Source organism: Choloepus didactylus, chromosome 21 (genome assembly GCF_015220235.1).
Source record: "Choloepus didactylus isolate mChoDid1 chromosome 21, mChoDid1.pri, whole genome shotgun sequence".
Lineage (NCBI taxonomy): Eukaryota > Metazoa > Chordata > Mammalia > Pilosa > Megalonychidae > Choloepus > Choloepus didactylus.
The window spans coordinates 4418507-4440505 of record NC_051327.1 but is presented as its reverse complement, the minus strand read 5'-3'; the positions used below and the strand labels follow the sequence as shown (position 1 = coordinate 4440505).

At 34.7% G+C, this 21999-nt stretch overlaps 1 protein-coding gene across 1 annotated transcript in view; it reads left to right on the top strand.

The window, feature by feature from the left end:
* Window positions 1–21999, top strand: part of LOC119518036 (ATP-binding cassette sub-family A member 3-like) — a 204228-nt gene that overhangs the window by 36816 nt on the left and 145413 nt on the right. The window contains exons 5-7 of the mRNA XM_037815141.1: window positions 4480–4739; window positions 16991–17107; window positions 17449–17566. Of these exons, the coding sequence (XP_037671069.1) occupies window positions 4480–4739; window positions 16991–17107; window positions 17449–17566 (495 nt within the window). The remainder of the gene's footprint in view (window positions 1–4479; window positions 4740–16990; window positions 17108–17448; window positions 17567–21999) is intronic.

Sequence of the window (21999 nt, the reverse complement as noted above, 5' to 3'; positions counted from 1 at the left end):
TGACCATCCCCAATAAAAATCTTGGCTGCTGAGTCTCTAATTGGCTTCCCTGGGCAGAAACAATGCATAGATGTTATTGCATGTTTCACTGCTGAAGAAATGAGCATGCTCATCGTGCCCCGCCCCCCACCATAGGAGGGAGAGAGCATGAGGAAGCCTGTGCATGGATTTCACCACAATGTCTCTCTCTTCTTCCCTTGATAATTCTATCACGTATCTTTTTGCTGTGTGAATGTTAGCCCTGAATGTAACTATATGCTGTCTCTCCCGTGAGTCCTAGCAAATCACTAGAACCCCCAAAACAAGGTCTGTAACCTACATATGTGAAGTGATATAATATTATTTGAAGATTGACTGAGAGATTATTTTTAAATTGATATCATAAATCCTGGGGAAACCTCTAAGAAGTTTTTTAAAAGAGGTATAAATAATAGTATAGGAAACAAGTGGAATCATAAAAATGCTCAATTAAACCCCAATGAATGTGTATATATATGCATATATGCTTAACTATTGATAATATATGTGTATTTATATATATTTATATATATTATATATAATACGATAATTTATATATATATTATATATATATATAATAACCTAAAGAAGAAAATGAATTTCCATCAGTCCATAATGACAGGACCCATCAATCTCACCCCTAAGTGGACTGAAAATTTATGTTCACATGAAAACCTTTATACAAATGTTTGTAACAGCTTCCTTTATAATCACTGCAAACTAAAAACAACTAAAGTGTCCTTCATTAGTGAATAAACAAATTGTGGTACATCCATACAGTGGAAAATAACATGAATGAACCTTCAGTGAAGTTTACTAAGTGCAGTAATTCAGACTCACATGACTATATATTGTATGATTTCATTTATATGGATTTCTGGAAAAGGCAAAACTGTAGGGACTGAAAACAGTTCTATGGTTCCCAAAGGTTGAGAGCAGGGGAAGCGGTTGATTACAAAGGTACAACAGAGAAGAATGTTTATGATATTGGGGCAATTCTATATGATACTGAGGTGGTTTGTAAATGATGTTATGTATTATTCTAAAGCCCTTACAGATTGAAATTTACTGATTTCAAATTTAAAAAATCAACCAGGATATTCAGGAATCCTAACTTGGAATGCACACTGTGAAAAATGAAATTCAGTGTATGACAAAATTATCCATAACCTCACTGAAGGAAATGGGGGAAAAGAAGCTGACCTAAGTAACTTTGGAAAACTCTGTTTTGAATTGATACTCTAAAGCTAAAGACAAAATAAATATAAGTACTATACTCTAGTTGGTAAACTTGCTTTTCATGGAGGTATAGTTTGGGATTCAGATTTCTCATTGTCATGTAAAGAAGTTACAAATAAACAAGGGGATATGTCTAGAAAATAAATACTATGGTGCTGAAATAGAATCAGAGATATCAGTATGAATTCATGTTTATTTTATAGAGATTGGTAGTTATGGAAATATAGACATCTGTATAAGCATAGGTTAAAATACTTACATATATTCCTTAGCTCTGTTTTCTGGGAGGGCCTAGAAGCAGTAATTCCCCAGTAGCAGTGAGCACTCCCGGTACCCAGATCATGGCTTCTTAATATCATTTACCTATTAAAGGAACCTAGGGCTCCTTATTGACTTGGCTGATCTAAGGCTGGGATAGGGAAAATACAGGATGTTTCTGGAGCATCTTATAGTGCCAGAAAGTAAGGATGTACTTAAAACAACAAGAGTTGAGTGGCGGTGGGATTGGGACTGTCCAAAAGAACAAAAGAGCCAGCCTGAAAGAGCTCCCAGTGAGCAAAACTGGGAGCAACTGAGCGTCAGAATAATTAATGATAGTAATTGATTGTAACCCAAAGAATAAAATAAATTTCTATGAGTCCATACTGATACAAATAAATGACTGAATAAATAAAAGAATGGGAATACATAAATCTTCCTTACAGGAGAATTCCAAATATAAATGTAGATACTACCTTTGTAGGAGGTGGAACTTAATTCCTTTCCTCTTGAGTGTGGGCTGGGCTTAATAACTTGCTTTCCAAGAATACAGTATGGAAAGGGAAAAATAGTAATTTTACAGTGGAGAAACCTGGAAGACACTGCTATAACCAGGTGATCAAGGTTAATATCAGTGATAAGTCAGGTTGATATAAAATACCCCCTAATATGATGTGACTAAGAGAGTGCTTCATCTCTGAGGTGACTTACCCTGCAAACGTATAACCCTGGTGTAATAGTGGGAAAACAGCAGACAAATCCAAATTGTGGAACATTATACAAAATACCTGACCAGTACTATGGAAACTTCTCAAGGTCATGAAGAACAAGGAAAGGAGAAACTTTCACAGATCAGAGGAAACTATGGAGACATGACAACCAAATGCATTGAGATACCATGGAACAGAAAAAGGACATCAATGGGAAAACTGGTGAAATCCAAAAGTCTGTAATTTAGTAAATAGTGTACCAATGTCAATTTCGTGGTTTTGACAAATATAATATGAATATTTAAGACGTTAATATTAGGGAAGCTGGCTGCAATGTTTCTCAATCTTTTTTCATTATTGCCCTTCTAAGAAGACTTGTTACACATTTTCCCTCTAATTACTTTCCACCTGAAATTTTAGTATCATTGATGTACTGTGTATCTGTTTATGTACTGTGGCCTCCTTGGGACAATATAATTTCCCATTAAAAATTCATGGTATACAGAAACTCTCTGTACTGTCTTCGTAATGTTTTTGTAAAACTAATTTTTCCAGAATAAAAATTATATTTAAAAAAAACTCCAATCCTAAGTAGCAATAAAAGTGAATTTTCTCAATCTGATAAAGCACATCTGTGAAAAATGTACAGTTTACTTTTTTTAAAATATTTAACATTTTGCCCCTTCTATCAAGAGTGTTTGCTCTCATCGCTTCTATTCAGCATTTTACTGGAAATCTTAGCTTGTACCAGAAAAAGAAAAACAAATGAAAGCCATAAAGCTTGGAAAAGAAAAAGTGAAAATATATTTATTAGCAGTTGACACAATCATGTGCAGATAATCTGAAGAAATTTACAAAATACTGCTACAATTGTGTTAATTTAGTAAAATCCCAAAATACAAAGTCAGTATACAAAAATAAAGTATATATTTATGCCAAAAAATATAAAACATTTCTGGGAGAAAATTAAGAATGAAATAAATGGTATGATATATTGTCTTCATTGGTTGGAAGAGTCAATATTGTTAAAGATGTAAATGCTTCCTAAATTGACCTACAGAGTCAATACATTCACAATCAAAATCCCAGCAGGCTCTCTTGAAGAAATTGACAAACTTTCAAAAATGTATATGGAAATGAAAAGGACGTGGAATATACAAAAGAATCTTGAAAAGGAAGGACAATGTTGGAGGAAGTATCTTACTTGTTTTCAAGACTTTACTAAAAAGCCATAGTAATTAAGACATTGTTATATTGGCATAAGGACTAAGAAATTGACCAATGGAAATAATGGGGTATCCAGAAATAGACCGCCCCACATACACAGATGCCATCGGGGAAAAGAAAATCTTTTTTAACAAACGGTGCTAGAACAACTTGATATCTTGATCAAGAAATGAATCTTGATCACTACCTCACAACTTAAACAAAAATTAATTCAAGGTGATCATAAACCTAAATGCAAAAGCTAAAATCATAAAGCTTGTAGAACAAAATTTGTGAGAATATCTTCATGACCCTGGGGTAGGCCTTGATTTATTAGGACACAAAAGGCACTTACTATAAAATAAAACATTGACAAATTGGACTTCATTAAAATTAAATACTTCTCATATGAAAAGTCCTATTAAAAAAAAGGCAAGATTCGGAGGCAAGAAAATATGCACAATATATATTTCTGACACAGGCTTCACATTCACAATATAAAACTTGTATATTAAAGGAAAATTAGTTTCTAGATGTCACGGAAATGCCAAATTTGTATAAAAGTATTAAAGCACTTGCTCTTAATGTCTATACTCCGCTTACATATCAGTAAGAAACTGTTTGTGTATTAGGGTCACACTTTGAGTAGACTGTCTTAGCATACATCAGCTCACACAAAACTCAGTTTATCACTTCTTGTATGAGCTTCATTTCTTTTTCAGCGTCCAGCGTACACAAAGTCTTTATCCAATAATTAATTTGATTCTCATTCATTTCAGTTGATTGAAATTGCAGAAAGCAGCTCTATAATTTCATGCAATATTTTACTTCTGGGAAGCTTGGAATTAGGTTCCCTTTAGAAAGTATTATGTATATTTGCGTAGTGAAGCCATGATAGCTGCTTTGTGAAATTTAGAGTATGAGAATGACCTCACTATTATAACAATTGGCTGTGTTGTGTTTCTTTGACATACTTTAATTGCCTTCTTTGTTCAGCTCAACTGTTTCTTGGTCTGTTGTACTTAACAATATTTGTTTTCTCATTTAGGGTACATCAGTGAAGGGTTCCTGATTATGCAACATTCCTTGGATAAGGCCATCATGCTGTACCATAACAGCACTGCTGCAGAAATGCTTTTCGATAATATCAGAATTTTTGTTCAGAGATTTCCATACCCAACATATTATCGTGATTTCTTCTTTGTATATTCTGGTATTTTCATCCATTTAGTGATTTTGTTTATGTTCTCTATGAATCATTTTACCCTCATTCAATCCATTGTGTGGGAAAAGGAAAACAGATTGAAGGTAACTTCACTTTTCTTGTGGTAGACAGAGCTTCTCTAGAAAATTTTTGGATCTGTGGGGTAAATTTATATGGAGGGTTGGATTATTTCTCTACATTCAATATTGGTAGATATGTTTCAGCAGCAGCCAAGGAGTGAGCACTTACATCACTTGACAATTTTTTAAATTTTATCTTTCCATTGAAACTTTTGGTTTGGTTTTTAGTACTTCTAGAAGATTACTTCACAAAAACATTACATATCGTATATAAAATGCCGAATGCCTAAAAGCTCTTTGGTATAAGGTAGGCTACAATGAAATAATCAAATTGACTCTTGGAATTATATCTAGATGAATTTATTATACAATTCAATTCTGTTGTTCTATGATTCTGTGATCCATCCAACCATCCATCCCTCCTTCCCTCCCTCCCTCCCTCCCTTCCTTCCTTCCTTCCTTCCTACCTTCCTACCTTCCTTCCTTGTTTCTGCTCTTTGGGAATGTTTTTTCTAGATGACCTCTCATAATCCCTTCAGTATTGTGTCTTGGTCAATAGTATGTTGTGTTAAGGCCAGAGATTTTGTTGTTCAAAATTCAGTAATTTATCCATACAACCAGTGATTCATAGGCGAATCCTTTAGTTTCCTCTCTGACTGTAATGACTTTCTCTTTTCTGAGTGGTGAACACACAGTTAATTTTCTTGCCTCGGTTTTCATAGCTGCCATCTCCTTGTTGATGTTTACTTTAATTCTCAACAATAATTTAACACTTTTTCCTTTGTGTCCCCCCGACTGTTTTCCCCCCGACTGTGAAACACAAACATCAGCCATAAAGCTTATAATATTTATTCTTTATTTTTTGTTTCTAAACATTTTATTGAAGTGTAACATACATACACATAGAAATGTTCACAAATTGTAAGTGTATGACTGAAATGGATTTATCATAAAATAAGTGTGCCTATGTTATCATGACCCTATTAAAGTATAAAACACTGCCAGCACCCTAGAAGTCCCCTAGTGTATCCTCCACAAGGAGTTAATTTTTTCTGGTTTTGATCTTGATATAAATGGAATCACGCACTATATTCTTTTATGTCTGTGTGATTCATTCAGCTATACTATAGAACTGTAGTTCACTTATATTCATTAAGTCTAAGACTCCATGGTATGGCCATATCACCATTTATCCATTTTCTTGTTGATGGGTCATTTGGATTGTTTGGTATTTGACTTTTACAAATAATGCTTCTATGAACATTTTATACATGTCTTTTTTACTGGGTGTTAGGTTATGCATATTTACCTTTAATAGATAGGACCAAAGTTTACCAATAAGTTTTACCAATTTACATTCCTGCTAGTGATGTATGAGAATTCTGTTTGCTCTACATCCTCATCAACATGTGGTATTGTCAGTCTTTTTTAATTTTTGCCAGTCTGGTGAGTGTGTAATGGTATCTCATTGTGCCGAATTATTCAGTTGACAACCTGTGAATAATAGAATATATGTATTTTGTAGAATATTTTTCCCTATATGGTTTCTGATTAAAGTTGGCCAAAATGAAGTGACATGAGATTTGGGTGACTGAAGTGAAGCAGTAGGCATTACACTCTAAAGGCTGTCATCGTTAGGGTTGGAGAGAGAAAGATATGGAGATGTAGGTATGTTCCAGCCTGTCCTCACTCTTCTAGTCTATGCCCAAGTCTCCTTTGCACTGTGGCTTTAGTTTTCATTTTCCTAATTATTAATGAGGTGGAGCGTATTTTTCATGTTTATTGGCCATATGTATATTCTCCTTAGTGAATTGTCTCTTCAGATCTCCTGCCTGTTTTTTCCATCGATTATCTGGTTTTTGCTTATGGAGTTGGAAGAATTCCTAGTTTATGTGGAATACAATTCCTGTGCTGGTTGATGAACATTGCAGATATTCTTTTCCTACTGCCCTTGACAGTGGATTCCTTTCAAAGTTGTTAATTTTTTTTCCAAAGTGGTTGCATTATTTCATATTCACACAAACGAACTGTGATAGTACCATATAATCACATAGACTTTATTTTATAGAGCAGTCTTATGTTTACAGAAAAATTGCAGGGAAAGTACAGAGCATGCCCATATGGCCTCTCTTGCTCTGTACACAGTTTCCGCTAATATTAATGTCTTCATTAGTGTTAAATTTGTTACAGTTGAACCAATATTAACACACTATTATAAACCAAAGTGCATAGTTTACATTAGGGTTCACCCGTGTATTGTACAGTTCTATAGGTTTTGACAAATGTATAATGTCTTGTATCTACCATACAGTATTATACAAAATAGCTTCACTGCCCTAACAATCCCCTGTGCTCCACCTATTCATCCCCCTTGCCCTCCCACCAAAACCCTGTGAAGTTTTGCCTTTTCCAGAATGCCATATAGTTGGAATAATATAGCACGTAGCCTTTCAGACTTGCTTATTCTACTTAGCATTTAAATTTCCGCCATGTCTTTCCAGAGCTTGATAACTAATTTCTTTTTATTCCTAAATAATATTCCACAGATTGTTCATCCATTTACCTGTTGAAGGACATCTTGTTTGCATCTAAGTTTTGAGTTAACATTTATGTACAGGTTTTTGTGTGAAAATGAGTTTTCAACTTATTTGAGTAAATAACCTAGGAATTTGAGTAAATAACCTAGGAATGCAATTTCTAAACCATGGGTTGGGACTTTGTTAGCCTTGTAAGAAACTGCCAGACTGTTTTCCAAAGTGACTGTACCATTTTTCATTCCCACCATCAGTGAATGAGAATTCACGTTGCTCCTTATTCTCTCCAGCATTTGGTGTTGTCAGCATTTGGATTGTAGCCATTCTGGTAGGTGTTAGTCATATCTCATTGTTGTTTTCATTTGCCATATCCCGATGACATATGATGTTGAACATCTTTCATATGCTTATTTTCCCTCTGTAATCTTGTTTGGCGAGGTGTCTGTTCAGATCTTTTGCCCATTTTTTAAATTTGGGTTGTTTGCTTTCTTGCTGTTGAGTTTGAAGAGTTCTTTGTATATTTTGGATACAATTCCTTTATCGGATATGTGTTTGTGGCTTCTCTTTTCATTCCCTTAACAGTGTCTTTTACAGAGCAGAAGTTTTTAATTTTAATGAAGTACAACATCAATTTTTTCTTTCAGGCATTGTGCTTTTTATAAAAAAATCATTGCCAAACGCAAGGTCACCTAGATTTCTTCTGTGTTATCTTCTAGAAGTTTTTAGTTTGTGTTTTACATTTAGTTATTTGATACATTTTGAGTTAATTTTTGTGAAAGGTGTAAGGTCTGTGTGTAGATTCAGTTTTTTGCATGTGAATGCTCGGTTGTCCCAGCACCGTTAGTTGAATTTGTCAAAGATCAATTGACTATATTTATGTGTTCTATTTTGGTTCTCTCTTCTGTTCCATTGATCTATTTATTATTCTTTCACTGATAAACCACACTGTCTTGATTATAGTGGTTTTATACTAAGTCTTGAAGTCCAGTAGTGACAGTTCTCCTATGCTGTTCTTCTGCAATATTGTGTTGGCTATTCTGGGTCTTTTTCCTTTCCATATAAACTTTAGACTCAGTTTTTCAGTATCCACGAAATAACTTTGTGGGATTTTGCTGGGATTTTACTGGGATTGTGTTGACTCCATAGCTCAAATTGGAAAGAACTGACTTCTTAAAAATATTGTCTTCCTGTCAATGAATATGGAATATCTCTCCATTTATTTAGATATTCTTTGATTTCTTTCAGCAGAGCTTTGTAGTTTTCCTCATATGTTAGATTAACTGATATTAATGTAAATGATGTGTTTTTAAATTTTAAATTCCGATTGTTCATTGCTGGAAATTGTTCAATTGCTAGGAAAGTAGTTGACTTTTGTATATTAACCTTGTATCCTGCAACTCGATTATAATCACTTAATAATTCCAGGAGTTTTTTGTTCCTGTTGTTAATTCTTTGGGGTTTTCTACATAAACAATCATGTCATCTATGAACAAGGACAGTTCCTTCACAACCTGTATTTATTTATTTTCTTTCTTTGTCTTATTGCATTAGCTAGAACTTCCAATATGATGTTAAATAGGAGCGGTGAGAGGGGACCTTCTTGACTTGTTCCTGATCTTAGAAGGAAAGCTTCTAATTTCTCACCTTTAACTATGATGTTTGCTGTAGGTTTTTTTAATAGATGTTCTTTATGAAGTTGAGGAAGTTCCCCTCTCTTCCTAGTTTTCTGGGAGTTTTTTGTCATGAATAGGTGTTGGATAGGTCAAGCACTCTTTCTTCATCTATTGATATGATCAATATGGTTTTTCTCTTTTAGCCTGTCAATGTAATGGATTATATTAATTGATTTTTGAATGTTGAACCAGCCTTGTATACCTGGGGAAAATCCCACTTAGTTTTGGTGTATAATACTTTTTATACATTGTTGGATCTGATTTGCTAAAATTTGTTGAGGATTTTTGCATCTGTATTCATGAGATAATGGTCTGAATTTTCTTTCTTGTATGTCTTTAGTTGATTTTGATATTAGTGTAATTCTGGCCTTATGGAATGAGTGAAGAAGTGTTTCCTTGGCTTCTATTTTCTAGAAGAGATTTCAGTGAATTTAGTATAATTTCTTATTTAAAAATTTGATATAATCCCCAGTTAAACTATCTGGGTCTGATTATGCTTTCTGCTTTGGAAGGCTATTAATTGTTAATTCAATTTCTTTAATATGTATATAGGCCTATTCAGGTTATCTGTTTTTCCTTGTATGAGTTTTGGTAGATTGTCTTTCAAGGAGCTCTTCATGATTTCTCACAGGTCTCCAGGGTTATGTTCATTTTTCTCCGTTTGTCCTAGTTTGCTAATGCTGCAGAATGCAAAACACCAGAGATGGACTGGCTTTTATAAAAAGGGGGTTTATTTGGCTATACAGTTACAGTCTTAAGGCCATGAAGTGTCCAAGGTAAAACATCAGTAATCAAGTACCTTCACTGGAGGATGGCCGATGGCGTCCGGAAAACCTCTGTTAGCTGGGAAGGCACGTGGCTGGCGTCTGCTCCAAAGTTCTGGTTTCAAAATGGCTTTCTCCCAGGACATTCCTCTCTAACAAGCTTGCTCTTCTTCAAAACATCACTCACAGCTGCACTCCGTTCAGTCTCTTTGAGTCAGCATGTTTTATATGGCTCCACTGATCAAGGCCCACCCTGAATGGGTGGGGTCACGCCTCCATGGGAGTATCCCACCAAAGTCACCACCCACAGCTGGGTGGGGCACATTCCAAGCAAATCTAACCAGCACCAACACGTCTGTCCCACAAGACCACAAAGATAATGGCATTTGGGGGACACAATACATTCAAACTGGCACACCGTTCTTTTTTCATTCTGTTCCTCCACCTGGATAATTTTTAAATTATCTATCTTGAAGTTCACATTCTTTTACCTGCACAAAATTTGCTGTTGAGATTTTCTAGTGAATTTTTCTTCAGAGTTACTGTACTTTTCAGCCCCAGAATTTGTTTGGTTCTTTTTTATAATTTATATGTTTATCAATATTCTCTATTTGTTGAGACATCATTTTCCTGGTTTTCTTCAGCTCTTTGTCCATGGTTTCCCTTAGGTCTTTGAACATACTTAAGACAGTCGGTTTAAAGTTTTTGTCTAGTAAGTTCAATGCTTCTTCAGGGACACTTTCTGTGCGTTCCTTCTGTTTATTTATTCTGTGAATACTTTTATTTCTCTGTATGTGTCATTTTTTTTTAAACTGGTCATTTTGAATATCATAACATGGTAACTCTTGAAATCAGATTCTCCTCCCTCTTTAGGGTTTGTTTTTGTTTGCTGTGGGCTGTAGTTGTTTATTTAGTGACTTTTCAAAACTATGTTCACCAAGACTGTATTATTTGTCATGTATGGTCTCTGAAGTTTCTGTTCCTTTAGCTTGTGTTCAGCTAATGATTTTTGTTTGTTTGTTTTGACAGAGATTTCCTTGAACTCCAGGAGAGAGAGAAAAAGTAAAAGGGAGAGGGAGAGGGTGTGTTGGTGTGTGAGAGAGAGCAAGAGAAAGAGAGAGGGAGAGAGAAAAGGAAGAAATTAAAAATGAAAAGAAGAAAAATAAACTCTTCTTTTATTTGCAGATTGGCTTTGTGCTGGGACCTTACGTCACTCTTAGCCAGACCATTTACATCTCTGCTTAGCCTTCTCTTCCTGCTTGCACTGATCATAGAGCCCAGCCAGAGGAAGCTTAGGATCTTTTCAGGTCTTTTCTGAGCGTGCATCCTGCCCTGGATATGCGAGTGGCTTTCTAAATTCCCCGGTATACACAGGCATTTTAAATGCCCTTGTTTCCAAAAGAAACTGTTTCCCTGGTATTTCCTCCCAGGTTTTGGGCATTCCATTGTTTACCTCAACTGTAGTTTCTTGCCCCAGGCAGTTGCAGGTAGTTTGTTCTACAGTTTTTAAGAATGCCCTCTGCTGTTCCACCCCAAGTGAGTTTTTAGTTAGTTGAAACAAAGGCAGATGCCTTGCATCAGTCCTTCAGATAGTCTCTAGACAGGTTAGAACAGACAAACACAGTTCCTGACTATATGGTCTCCTTTGATCCTTTCAGAACTAGGAACCAGGATCTTACACTGGGAATACCATCTTAAGACTGTCACCGAGCTGGGAAGGGAGGTGAGGCAAGAGAAAGTAAAACTGCCACAAATCTTTTCTACTATTTTAAGTTGCTTTTTTCTTGAGTCAGCATTCCATTGGCTGCTGTAAACCTTTGACTTTTTCCAGTTGTCTCACAAAGTTGATTCTGAAAGTTTTTTTGTGCTGATTTTTCAATGCTTCTGTACAGGGACAAGCCCTTGGAGCTACCTGCTCTGCTATTTTTGGTGATATCACTTCAATCTTAGATAATTGTAATAGAATAAGGATTAAGATGATGTAAAGCTTTATTAAAGACAGGTTTATTTTTGTCTCACTGTCACACCTATAGTGTGGTACTTTGGTATACCAATTGAAAGCCTGGAGTTTTTACCTGATCCTGTCCTTCTTAGTGAGCCCTCATAAGTTTTTTGAAAACTCTTCTAAGTTTCTCAGTTTCATCTTCATTGCCAGATTGCATCTAGGGGTAAAGGACACCTGAATGTCTCACTCACTTCTCTGGTGTTTTCTCCTTTCCTGGATTTTTGCCACACAGTTCCTCCTACCTGCCTTAGTAGGTTAAAAAAATATTTTATCCAATTTTCTAGGTATTGTTAGAGACATGATTGGTCTGAGCAATCTAGTTTATTATTAACAGAAGTAGATCTAGCCAATTCATGGCTTTTATTAAATCTATTTGTTAAAATATACTCCTATCTCCTACTAGATCATCCTTCTGAGGGCAAAGACTATTTCATTTTTAATCAATGTAGTCTACCATATTATTTATTCTGTTTAAGGTATGTGATAAATACATTTCTTCATGAATGAATAATGTCCTTTGGATGTCCTGTCCAGTTAGAGGTCATAGCACATTATTTAGCCAAATGCAGAGTTAACTTGTTCGAAATACTATTTTGATGGAACTGCATTTCTCCAAAACATTAAAAAAATGTTCTAGATGTTTCTGTGTTTCATTTTTTGTTCTTTTCTTACTTTTTTCCCCTTGAGTGTCTACTTTTCAGCCAATTATTTCTCCTCTGAATTATTTGCAATAGCTAATACCCCTTTCTCTGTTGCTGAATGTAAGACCTAGATGTCTTTCTCTAATGCCTTCTTAAAGTTTTTATAAATATACACTGAACAGTCAAGAGACTGTATTTCTGAACAGACAGGTAAATACTGCAAGGAATATATCTTACTTATGAAGGTTAGATGCATACAGATGATTTCCAGTATGAAACTAAAGACTTTCTAGCAAATACCATCCATCTCTATTTTTAAATTCTGATATCTGAAAATTCTTTCAGCATTGTGGTTGCCTTTGTTCTAGTTTTACTTCAGTGAACAATCTCTTCCCCCCATGGACAGACACTTCTTTCCCTGAGAACACTCTTATTGTTACTATGTGTGGACACTGTTAGTGTTTGCTACCTCATCATTGGACTGCGAAATAAGAAGTCTGGATAGGACTAATATTAGATGCAAAGTCTGAGGTAGGGATTACAGATAATAGATCACAGAACATCATTTTTATGGTCCTGTAGGGGTGCTTTTATGTTTTCTATTTTCCTAATATCATGTCAAGTACTGTCTTCTACCTGTCAGAATATTTAAAGAAAACTGAAAGATCCCTTTCATTTCAACATCAGCAAAGTTTTCTATTGTCTTCAGAATTATCATTCTTCTTCCATATCTATGCACCAATCCTTTAACAGTCTTACAGACTTTATCCCAGACATCAATTGATCCTAAATGTAGAGGCACTAATTACCACCCTATTTCCACAATTCTAAGATTTCATTGATTGTAGGGTGCATGATCAATTTTAATTTTGAAAAATGTAATACTGAATTAATGAATCAGTGAATCACATTACAGGAGGACATATACATACACATACATGTACTTATGCATATACACACTAGAATTCCACTTCTAACAGTGAAGGAGTAACTAATATTTGAATATGTATCCCACAATAAACAACTGTAGAACTGGCTAAGTATATGTATTTGTTCCTAGCTGCTAAAACAAATAACATAGAATGGTTTGGCTTAAACAATGGGTATTTATTGACTTATAGTTTTGAGGCTAAGATAAGTCCAGAAATCAAGATATCAGCAAGGTGATGCTTTCTCCCAGAAGTCTGTGGAATTCTGTGTCTGGCTTTTTGGGCCTTGGCTTTTCTGTCACATGGCAGTGCACATGGTGGTTTCTTCTCCTTTCTCTTCTGGGTTCCATTAACTTCCACCTCCTAGCTGTTCCCTGAGTTTTTTTTTCTCTCTCTGTCTTTATTTCATTCTGCTTATAAAAGATCCAGGCCCCTGGCTGAGTCTGGAATAATGAGTGCATGGAACAAAATGAAAGTAGCTAGCAACTAAAGCTCAAAGAATGAGACCTGAGGTTCTGCCTGCTACAGTTGTAATATTTTGTGATTTTAGTCAAACCAAGTTAATTACCTGCTAAAACAAAAATATCAACAATTGTGGGAGCAATATAACATGAAACCAAAGTCTGCATATTATAGCATTCATGATATCCTGGATACAGTTCAAAACTACCTGCCAAGAAAATGTGACCCAACCTTAAGAGAAAATAAAATCAACAAATGCCAGTCCCTAGATGTCTCAGATATTAGAATTACTGAATAAAGACTTTATGCCAGCTAGTGTAATTATACTCAGTGGGGAAAAGGAATACACACTTGTAATGAATGAAAAGATAGGAGATTTCAGCAAAGGGAAAAAACACCTCTTTCTCAGCAACTGATAGAACAAATAGAGAGAAAAATCAGTTAGAGGATCTTAACACTCTCAACCACTTTTACCTAATAGATAATTGTAGAATACCATATTTGACAAAGTAAAAATATATAACATTGTTTCCAATATTGACCAGATGTTTGAAATAATATAAATATGTTCTCTGATCTCAATGGAATTAAATTACAGATTCAATAACAGTAAGGTATGTAGAAAAAGCATAAATATTTATAAAATAAGTCAATAAACTTAAAAGGATTTGAATAATAGGGTTCTTTTTTTTTTACAACTTTGGAATGAAATTTAGAAGTCAATAACAAAAACATGTTATCTAGGAAAATCCCAGTTATTTTGGAATTAAACAACAAATTTATAAATTATCCATGGATCAAAGAATAAATTACAAAGGAAATTAGAAAATATTTTTAAACTGTAGTGAAAATGCAACTCATCAGAATTGGTATAAAACTAAAGCTGAAATTTGAGGTAAATTTATAGCTTTCAGTGATTTTTATCATTGAAACAAAAAATAGGTAATCAGTTATCTCAGCTTCAGCTAGAAGAAGAACAATTTAAACACTAAGGAAGGAATAAAGACAAGAGCAGAAAATTTTCAAAACATAGAAAAAGACAATGGATAACATGAACAAACTACAAGGTGGATCCTTGCCAGACTGTTCAAGAAATTAAAATAATATCACATGTCACAAAATCAGGAAAGGAGGATATTGCTACAGATTCTATAAATGTTTAAAAGATAAGAATATTGTGAACAAATTCAAGCCAATAAATATGATAATTTAGATGAAATGGATAATTCCTTTAAATATAAAACTACCAAGCAAGAAAAAATAGATTACCTGAATAGCCCTACACCTATTTAAGAAATTGAATTCATATTTAAAAGTCTTTTCACTAGATGATTCCAGACCCAGATAGCTCTATTGAGAATACTGTTAAACATGTAAGAAAGAAATACCAATTCTACACCAACTTAGAAAATAGAGAGGCAAAAACACTTCCTAACTGTATTCATGAGGCGAGCAGTACGTTCGTAACAGAACCATACAAGGATAATATATGAAAAAAAAAAGTATAGAACAATAACACTCATGAACATAGACACTAAAATCCTAGCAAAGTATTAGCTAATTGAATCCAGAAGTATATAAATAAGATAGTACTTCATGACCAAGTGGGATTTATCCCAGGAATACAAATAGATAAACATTACAGTATCAGTCAATGTATTTCACCATAGAAATAGAATAAAGGAGAGAGTACATATGATCACTTCATTAACTAAATAATGAAGATTTACTCCTGTGTTTTCTTCCAACTGTTTTATAGTTTTAGCTCTTACATTTAGGTCTGTGATATATTTTGTGAAAAATTTTGTGTAGTATGTAAGGTAGAGATACAAATTCTTGGGTTTTTTGTTTGTTTAGAGTTTTGTTGTTGACATTCGGGTGTCCGATTGTCCCACACCATATCCTTTCCCATAAAATTTTCTTGTCACCTTTGCAGAAGATCAATTGACCATAAAAGTAAGCATTTATTTCCAGGTTCCTTTGATTTGTTTATCTGTTCTTATGAATCATACTGTCTGATTATTGTAGCTTTGTAGTAAGTTTTGAAATCTGGTAGTGTAAATCCTCTAACTTTGTTCTTTTTTTTAAAGACTGTTTTGGCTGTGTTGGGTCTTTTGCATTTCCATATGAATTTTAGGATTTGTTGTCAATTTCTGGAAAACAGCTATCAGAGATTTTGGCAAATTGTATTGAATTTGTAGACTAATTTGGGGAAGTCGCCATCTTAATGTTAAATCTTCTGATCCATACACATGGGATGTCCTTATATTTATTTCAGTTTTCTTTCATTTCTTTCGACAATGTTGTGTACTTTTCAGTGTGCAAGTCTTCCACTTCTTTTGTTAAATGTACTGTGTCATTTTGATAGTTCATTAAAACTCATTAAATAAGACTGATTCGAGCATTGATCCCAAGAAACACTTTCTCTCTCTGTTTGTGTTCCCTATGCATAATAAAGTAGACTTGCATCTCTTTTTAAGAACTCTGGGAAGTAAGCAGATTTCAAGAGATCCTAATATTCATGCATTTGTTCATTCAATAAACATTTTTTAAGCACATTGTCTGTGCCAAGCAGATTCAAGTAACAAAGCATAGTTCCTGCCCTTGAGGAGCCTAAAGTCTCAGAATTGAATATTGGCATATCAGTAAAACTTAATAAAAATATTTAAAAATAGCCTCTGAAAACTTGTACCATGCACTGGAATTTTCTTATTGCTTGACTACATTATATTGTCAGCTAAACCTTTTTTATTTATTTTGTTGAAACTTTAACTGCCATGTATGTCTATAAACAATTACTTCTGAGGAATATTTATAGTTCATAAAGATTGCTGCTAAAACTCTGTGAGCTTTTTCTTCCCCCTTTTATCCTGGTTTTAGTGTTTGCTTCTAACTTAGAATTGAATTAAAATTATTTAGTCCTTTTGTATCTCCTAGAAGAGAACATAATAAAAAGGAGATAGTATATTTATAATTTTCTTTGTTTTTCATGTCTGAACAGTATTAGGTAAGTTATTGGGAAAATTATTTCTGGGCTCTTAAGATCTGAATTAGAATCATGAGACTGCAACTTACTGAATAAATTTAATCAAATAACTTGAAAATCTGAGCCTTGATTTTCTCCTCTATAAAATGGGGATTATTTAACCCATTTTAGTTGCTTTGGAAATTAAATTAGATAATACTTGTGAATACATTTTGAAAACTAATGCACTATATACCTATATTATTTTACATGAAATTTGGTTTGTGTTAACTCTCCCACAGGAATACCAGCTCATGATAGGACTCAGCAACTGGATGCTCTGGGCTGCCTATTTCGTCACATTCGTCTCTTTGTATTTAATTGTCATCTTTTTGATATGTATAAGTTTCTTTGCCAAGGCAAGTGTCTAGTGTCTACAGCTAGATTTTGAGAGTGGAAACAGAAATATGGTGTGGGCAGAAGGGTCTCAAGTTACCAGGAGAATGAAAATGTGGATTTTATTGATTTCACTGTGGAAATTCAGAGTCTGATTAGTCTCTCAGCAAACCAAACTTTAAACCTAGCTGGGTGGGTGTTCTGTAAGCGATGAATTGTTCAGTTAACCCTCTGTCTCACTGAGCATTGCAATTGGTTTCACTAGGACTATTAAAATACTTAAGAACATTTTATTTCTCCTCTTTTGTTTTTCTGTGACACCATTTAGAGTATGACTAAATTGGTTTCTTGATTGTTTTGCTAGATTGAACCAGTGTCAGTCCTCCAAAACAGTGAGCCCTCTCTCATCTTTGTCTTTTTGCTGTGTTTTGCCATCATCTCAATATTCTTCAGCTTTATGATTAGCACATTCTTCAATAAAGGTGAGTCTGAGACTCCTCCTGTGAAGGAATCTCAGTGACTAAAAGGGAATTGACTTAAAAGAGGATTATATTTGGAAGCTCCTTCTAAACTTTTGTTATCACCTCATATATAGTCTCTGCTTATATTCTAACTCTAAATACAACTATATTCATGTTAAATGATTTGAAAAGAAATGAAGTGAGTGGTGAAATTTAATATAGGACAGACTATAAAGGATAAAACCAAAAAGGATTAACAACAAAATAGGATCATACATCTGACCTTTATTTGCCATCTCATGTATGGTATCTGTCTAGCCATCCACCTAGAAAGGTTGAGACTGATATGGCTTCTGTATATCTATGTGGAGAGTCCAATGTTTAGCAATATCTGAAAATGTGTGTGTGGAATATCTAAAGTGTGTGAAGAAGAAATCAATGAAATTGCTTGACTGAAAGAAAGAGTTCTTACATTTAATCAGAATATCCTTATTGTGTATCTGCTGGGTATTTATGAAATATAGTTCCTGCACCCTAGAACTGACATTAACCTTGGGACATGAATATCATTGTTCACAATGATCAAAACATAACTTGAGAGAACATGCAGTGAAAATTAATAGAGCACAGTATTCACATGGAGAAAGGACATAGATTAAAATACTCTGACATCAGATTGAAGTTAAGATAGATCTAAGAATGTGCCCTGTAGAGGTTGGTTTTGAAACATTTTTGAAGGGTTAGAAGATGAAGATGGGAGAAGGAAGTCAAGTGAATGGATGCATGTATCCATTGATTCATTTATTTAACTCTTTGGATCACTTACCATGTGTCTGACACAAAATTTAATGCACAAAGGCAAATAAAAATTGTTTCCTTGCCCTTTGAGGGCTCTCATGTGAATAGCATGTGTTACCAAATTAACTCCATTTCATAGATACGCTTATTTTTCTCATTACATTATCATGGATACTATTAGTTGTTGGGTCCTCTCAAGGCACAAGATCATACAAACTACAAGACAGCAAAGAATCCCAATCAACCAACCAAAAAAACCAATCTAAACTCATGGGTAAAGAATTGTGTACCAACATGAGGTAGAATGTGATACATTGAAAAGTAAGATAGGTACCTTACAAACCAACGTTTTCTATTTCTGGCAGACTCAACTTCTGAACATTTTTGTATGTGTCTTCTGATGTATATGTGCAGGACTTTCACTATGGTACAATGGTACCTACTTAGAAAGGGAGCTATTTTGGTCATAGGGTTTGTGACTATCCAACCTGACTAGGTTATGTAAACACTCCAAAGTGGTTCTACAAATTTACAGTTCCTTCAGAAGAAAGTGCTCTATATTCTGGCCAATATTTGGTAATCATAAGCTTTAATTTGTGCCAAATTAGGGGTGTGAAATATTATATCATGGCAATTTAAATCTGCAATTTCCCAATTACTAATGAAGCTGAGTATGTGTTATTAATATGAGTCGTATGTGTTTCCTCTTCTATAAAATCTGTTAATGTATTCTGATCTTTTCACTGTTGAATTACAGGAGTTCTTTATATATTCCTGCTAATTACCTTTTGTGAATTGCAAATATGTTGCAAACTAATCCCCGTTTGTAGCTTTTAGCAGTTTTAATGATGTCTTTTTGACAGTTCCTAATTTTAGCATAGTAAAACATCACTCTTTTCCTTAATAGTTTGTGATATATGTCATTAAAAATTATTTCCTATCCCAAAGTCATAAAATTATTCTCCTTTGCTCTATGTGGGGGTTGATTTTTTGTGTGGTTTAAGGTAGCAAAACTGATTTTGGGTTTTTTCAAATGTATGTCAGTTATCCCAGCAACATTTGATAAACAGTTCACCCTTTCTTCTCTAATATGTAGTGTCGGTTCTGCCATAAATCTAGATTCTTTGCCTGTGTAGACCTCTTTTGGGGATGTCCTTTCATTGATTTATTTCTATCTGTATGAACCAGGGTTTGTTCACAGGCCATTAATTAATACAGCTGTATTTAAATCTTGTTATCTGGTAGGACAAGACACCCAATTTGTTCTTTTCCCTCATGTATGTCTCTGGCCTTGTACTATCCTGGATATAGGTATCCTGAAATTAGATGTAATATTTTTTATTGTAGTAAATACAAATAACATAAAATTTATCATTTTAACTATTTTAAAGTGTTCAATTCAGTGACATTACAGTCTCAACACTGTGCAACCATCACCACTATCTAGTTCCAAAATGTTTTCATCACCCCAACAGAAAACCTTGTACCCATTAAGCAGTCCCTTTCTATTGTACTTCCCCTCAGCCTCTAGCGACTACTACTATGTTTTCCATATCTAAGGATTTGCCTATCTGGATATTTCATAAATGGAATCATGCAACATGTGACCTTCCCTGTCTGGCTTCTTTCACTTAGCATTAGGTTGTTTCTTTGTATTTTTTTAAAATCAGTTTTATTGAGATATATTCCCTTATCATACAGTCATCCATAATGTACAATCAGTTGTTCACAGTATCATCATATAGTTGTGCATTCATCACCACAATTATTGAACATGTTCATTATTCCAAAAAAACTTAAATAAGAATAAAAATACAAGTGAAAAAGAACACCCATCCCCCACCCCCCCGATTATTCATTCAATTTTTGTCCCCATTTTTCGAGTCTTCTGTCCATACACTAGATAAAGGGAGTAGAAGCCACAAGGTTTTTACAATCACACAGTCACACTGTGTAGTTATACAATCATCATAAGTTATACAGTCGTCTTCAAGAATCACAGCTAATGGATGGCAGTTCAATAGTTTCAGGTTATAATACACTAAAAGCTAAAAAGGGATATCTATATAACACTTAAAAATAACCTTCAGACTCCATCTGAAATCTCTCAGCCACTGAAACTTTATTAAGTTTCATTTCTCTTCCCTTCCCCCTTTTGGTCAAGAAGGCTTTCTCCATCCCACAACACCGAGTTCAGGCTCATCCCCAGAAGTCATGTCCCATGTTGCCAGGGAGATTTACACCCACAGGAGTCATTTCCCACATAGTGGGGGAAGGGCAGTGAGTTTACCTGCTGAGTTGTCTTCGAGAAAAGAGGCCATATCTGAGCAACGAAAGAGGTTCTCTGGGGGTGACTCTTAGGCACAATTATAAGTAGGCCTGGACTCTCCTTTACAGTAGCAAGCTTCATAAGGGCAAGCCCCAAGATCGAGGGCTCGGCCTTCTAAATTGGTAGTTCCCAATGCTTGTAAGAATATCAATAATTCCTCAGGTGGGGAAGTTTACTATTTCCAGATTTTTCCCCAGACCCTCAAGGAGGCTTTGCAAGTATATTTTTATTCTCTGTCCAAATTACATTGGGATGTATCGGGCTTCACACTAACTTGTACAAACAAACCAGATCACACTCAAAGTTCATGTAATTATAGTGTTTGAATAAACTGACCATACAAGTTAAATTATATAGTGTGCTACGGAAAATACAGATTTTGCACCAAATAAACATCTCTTCCTTTGGTCTCACACAGAAGTTGAAGTTTTAAAACACCATCAATATCATCCTTTACCCTTTAGTCTGATTTGCCTTAGTCCTAACCAGATCCGCTTCATTCATATCTCCAGTTGAAGTCTGACCTCTTTTTCAGCTTTTTGAACAGTTGCTGTATGAGGTAATACTGACATTCATAGCTGCCAAACTGTAGCTCTGAGTCTTAGATGTCACACAGATACCTGAAGTTCCAGGGAATAAGCAGTTTATACACAAAAGCACAGCATCTCAGAATTTAGAGATGACCATTACAACTCAGGAATAGATATGACTGCTGTAGGAGCTTATAATAAGCCTTCTCCTGATAACCTATGCTCTCGGATTCAATTCTCAGAGTTTACACATTATAGTTAGTACATGTTGGTGAGGTGGTATAATGTTCGACTTTTCATTTCTGGCTTGTTTCACTCAAAGTGCCATCCTCAAGATCCATTAACCTATTGGATACCTCACAATTTCTTTCCTTCTTGCAGCTGTTCAATATTCTATTGTATGCATACACCACAGTTCACCATTCTGTTCATCAGTCAGTGTACCCTTAGCCACCTCCATCCATTACAAATCATGAATACTGCCACCATATACCCCAGTGTGCAAATATCCATTTGTATCCCTGCTCTCAGTTCTTCCAAGTATTTACCAAATAATGGGTTGCAGTACTTTATTGCAATGCCATTCTTAGCTTCTTGTGGAACCACAAAAAGCTAAGAATGGGCTGCAACATTCTACTTCCGTACCAACAGTGAATACGTACATCCCTCTGTCCACATTTTCTCTAGCACTTGTATCCCTCTGTTTATTTTTTTCCCCTGCAATTCACATCCTCAGTGTATAATAAATTTTTCACAGTATCATCATATAATTGTACATTCATCACCACATTCAGCCC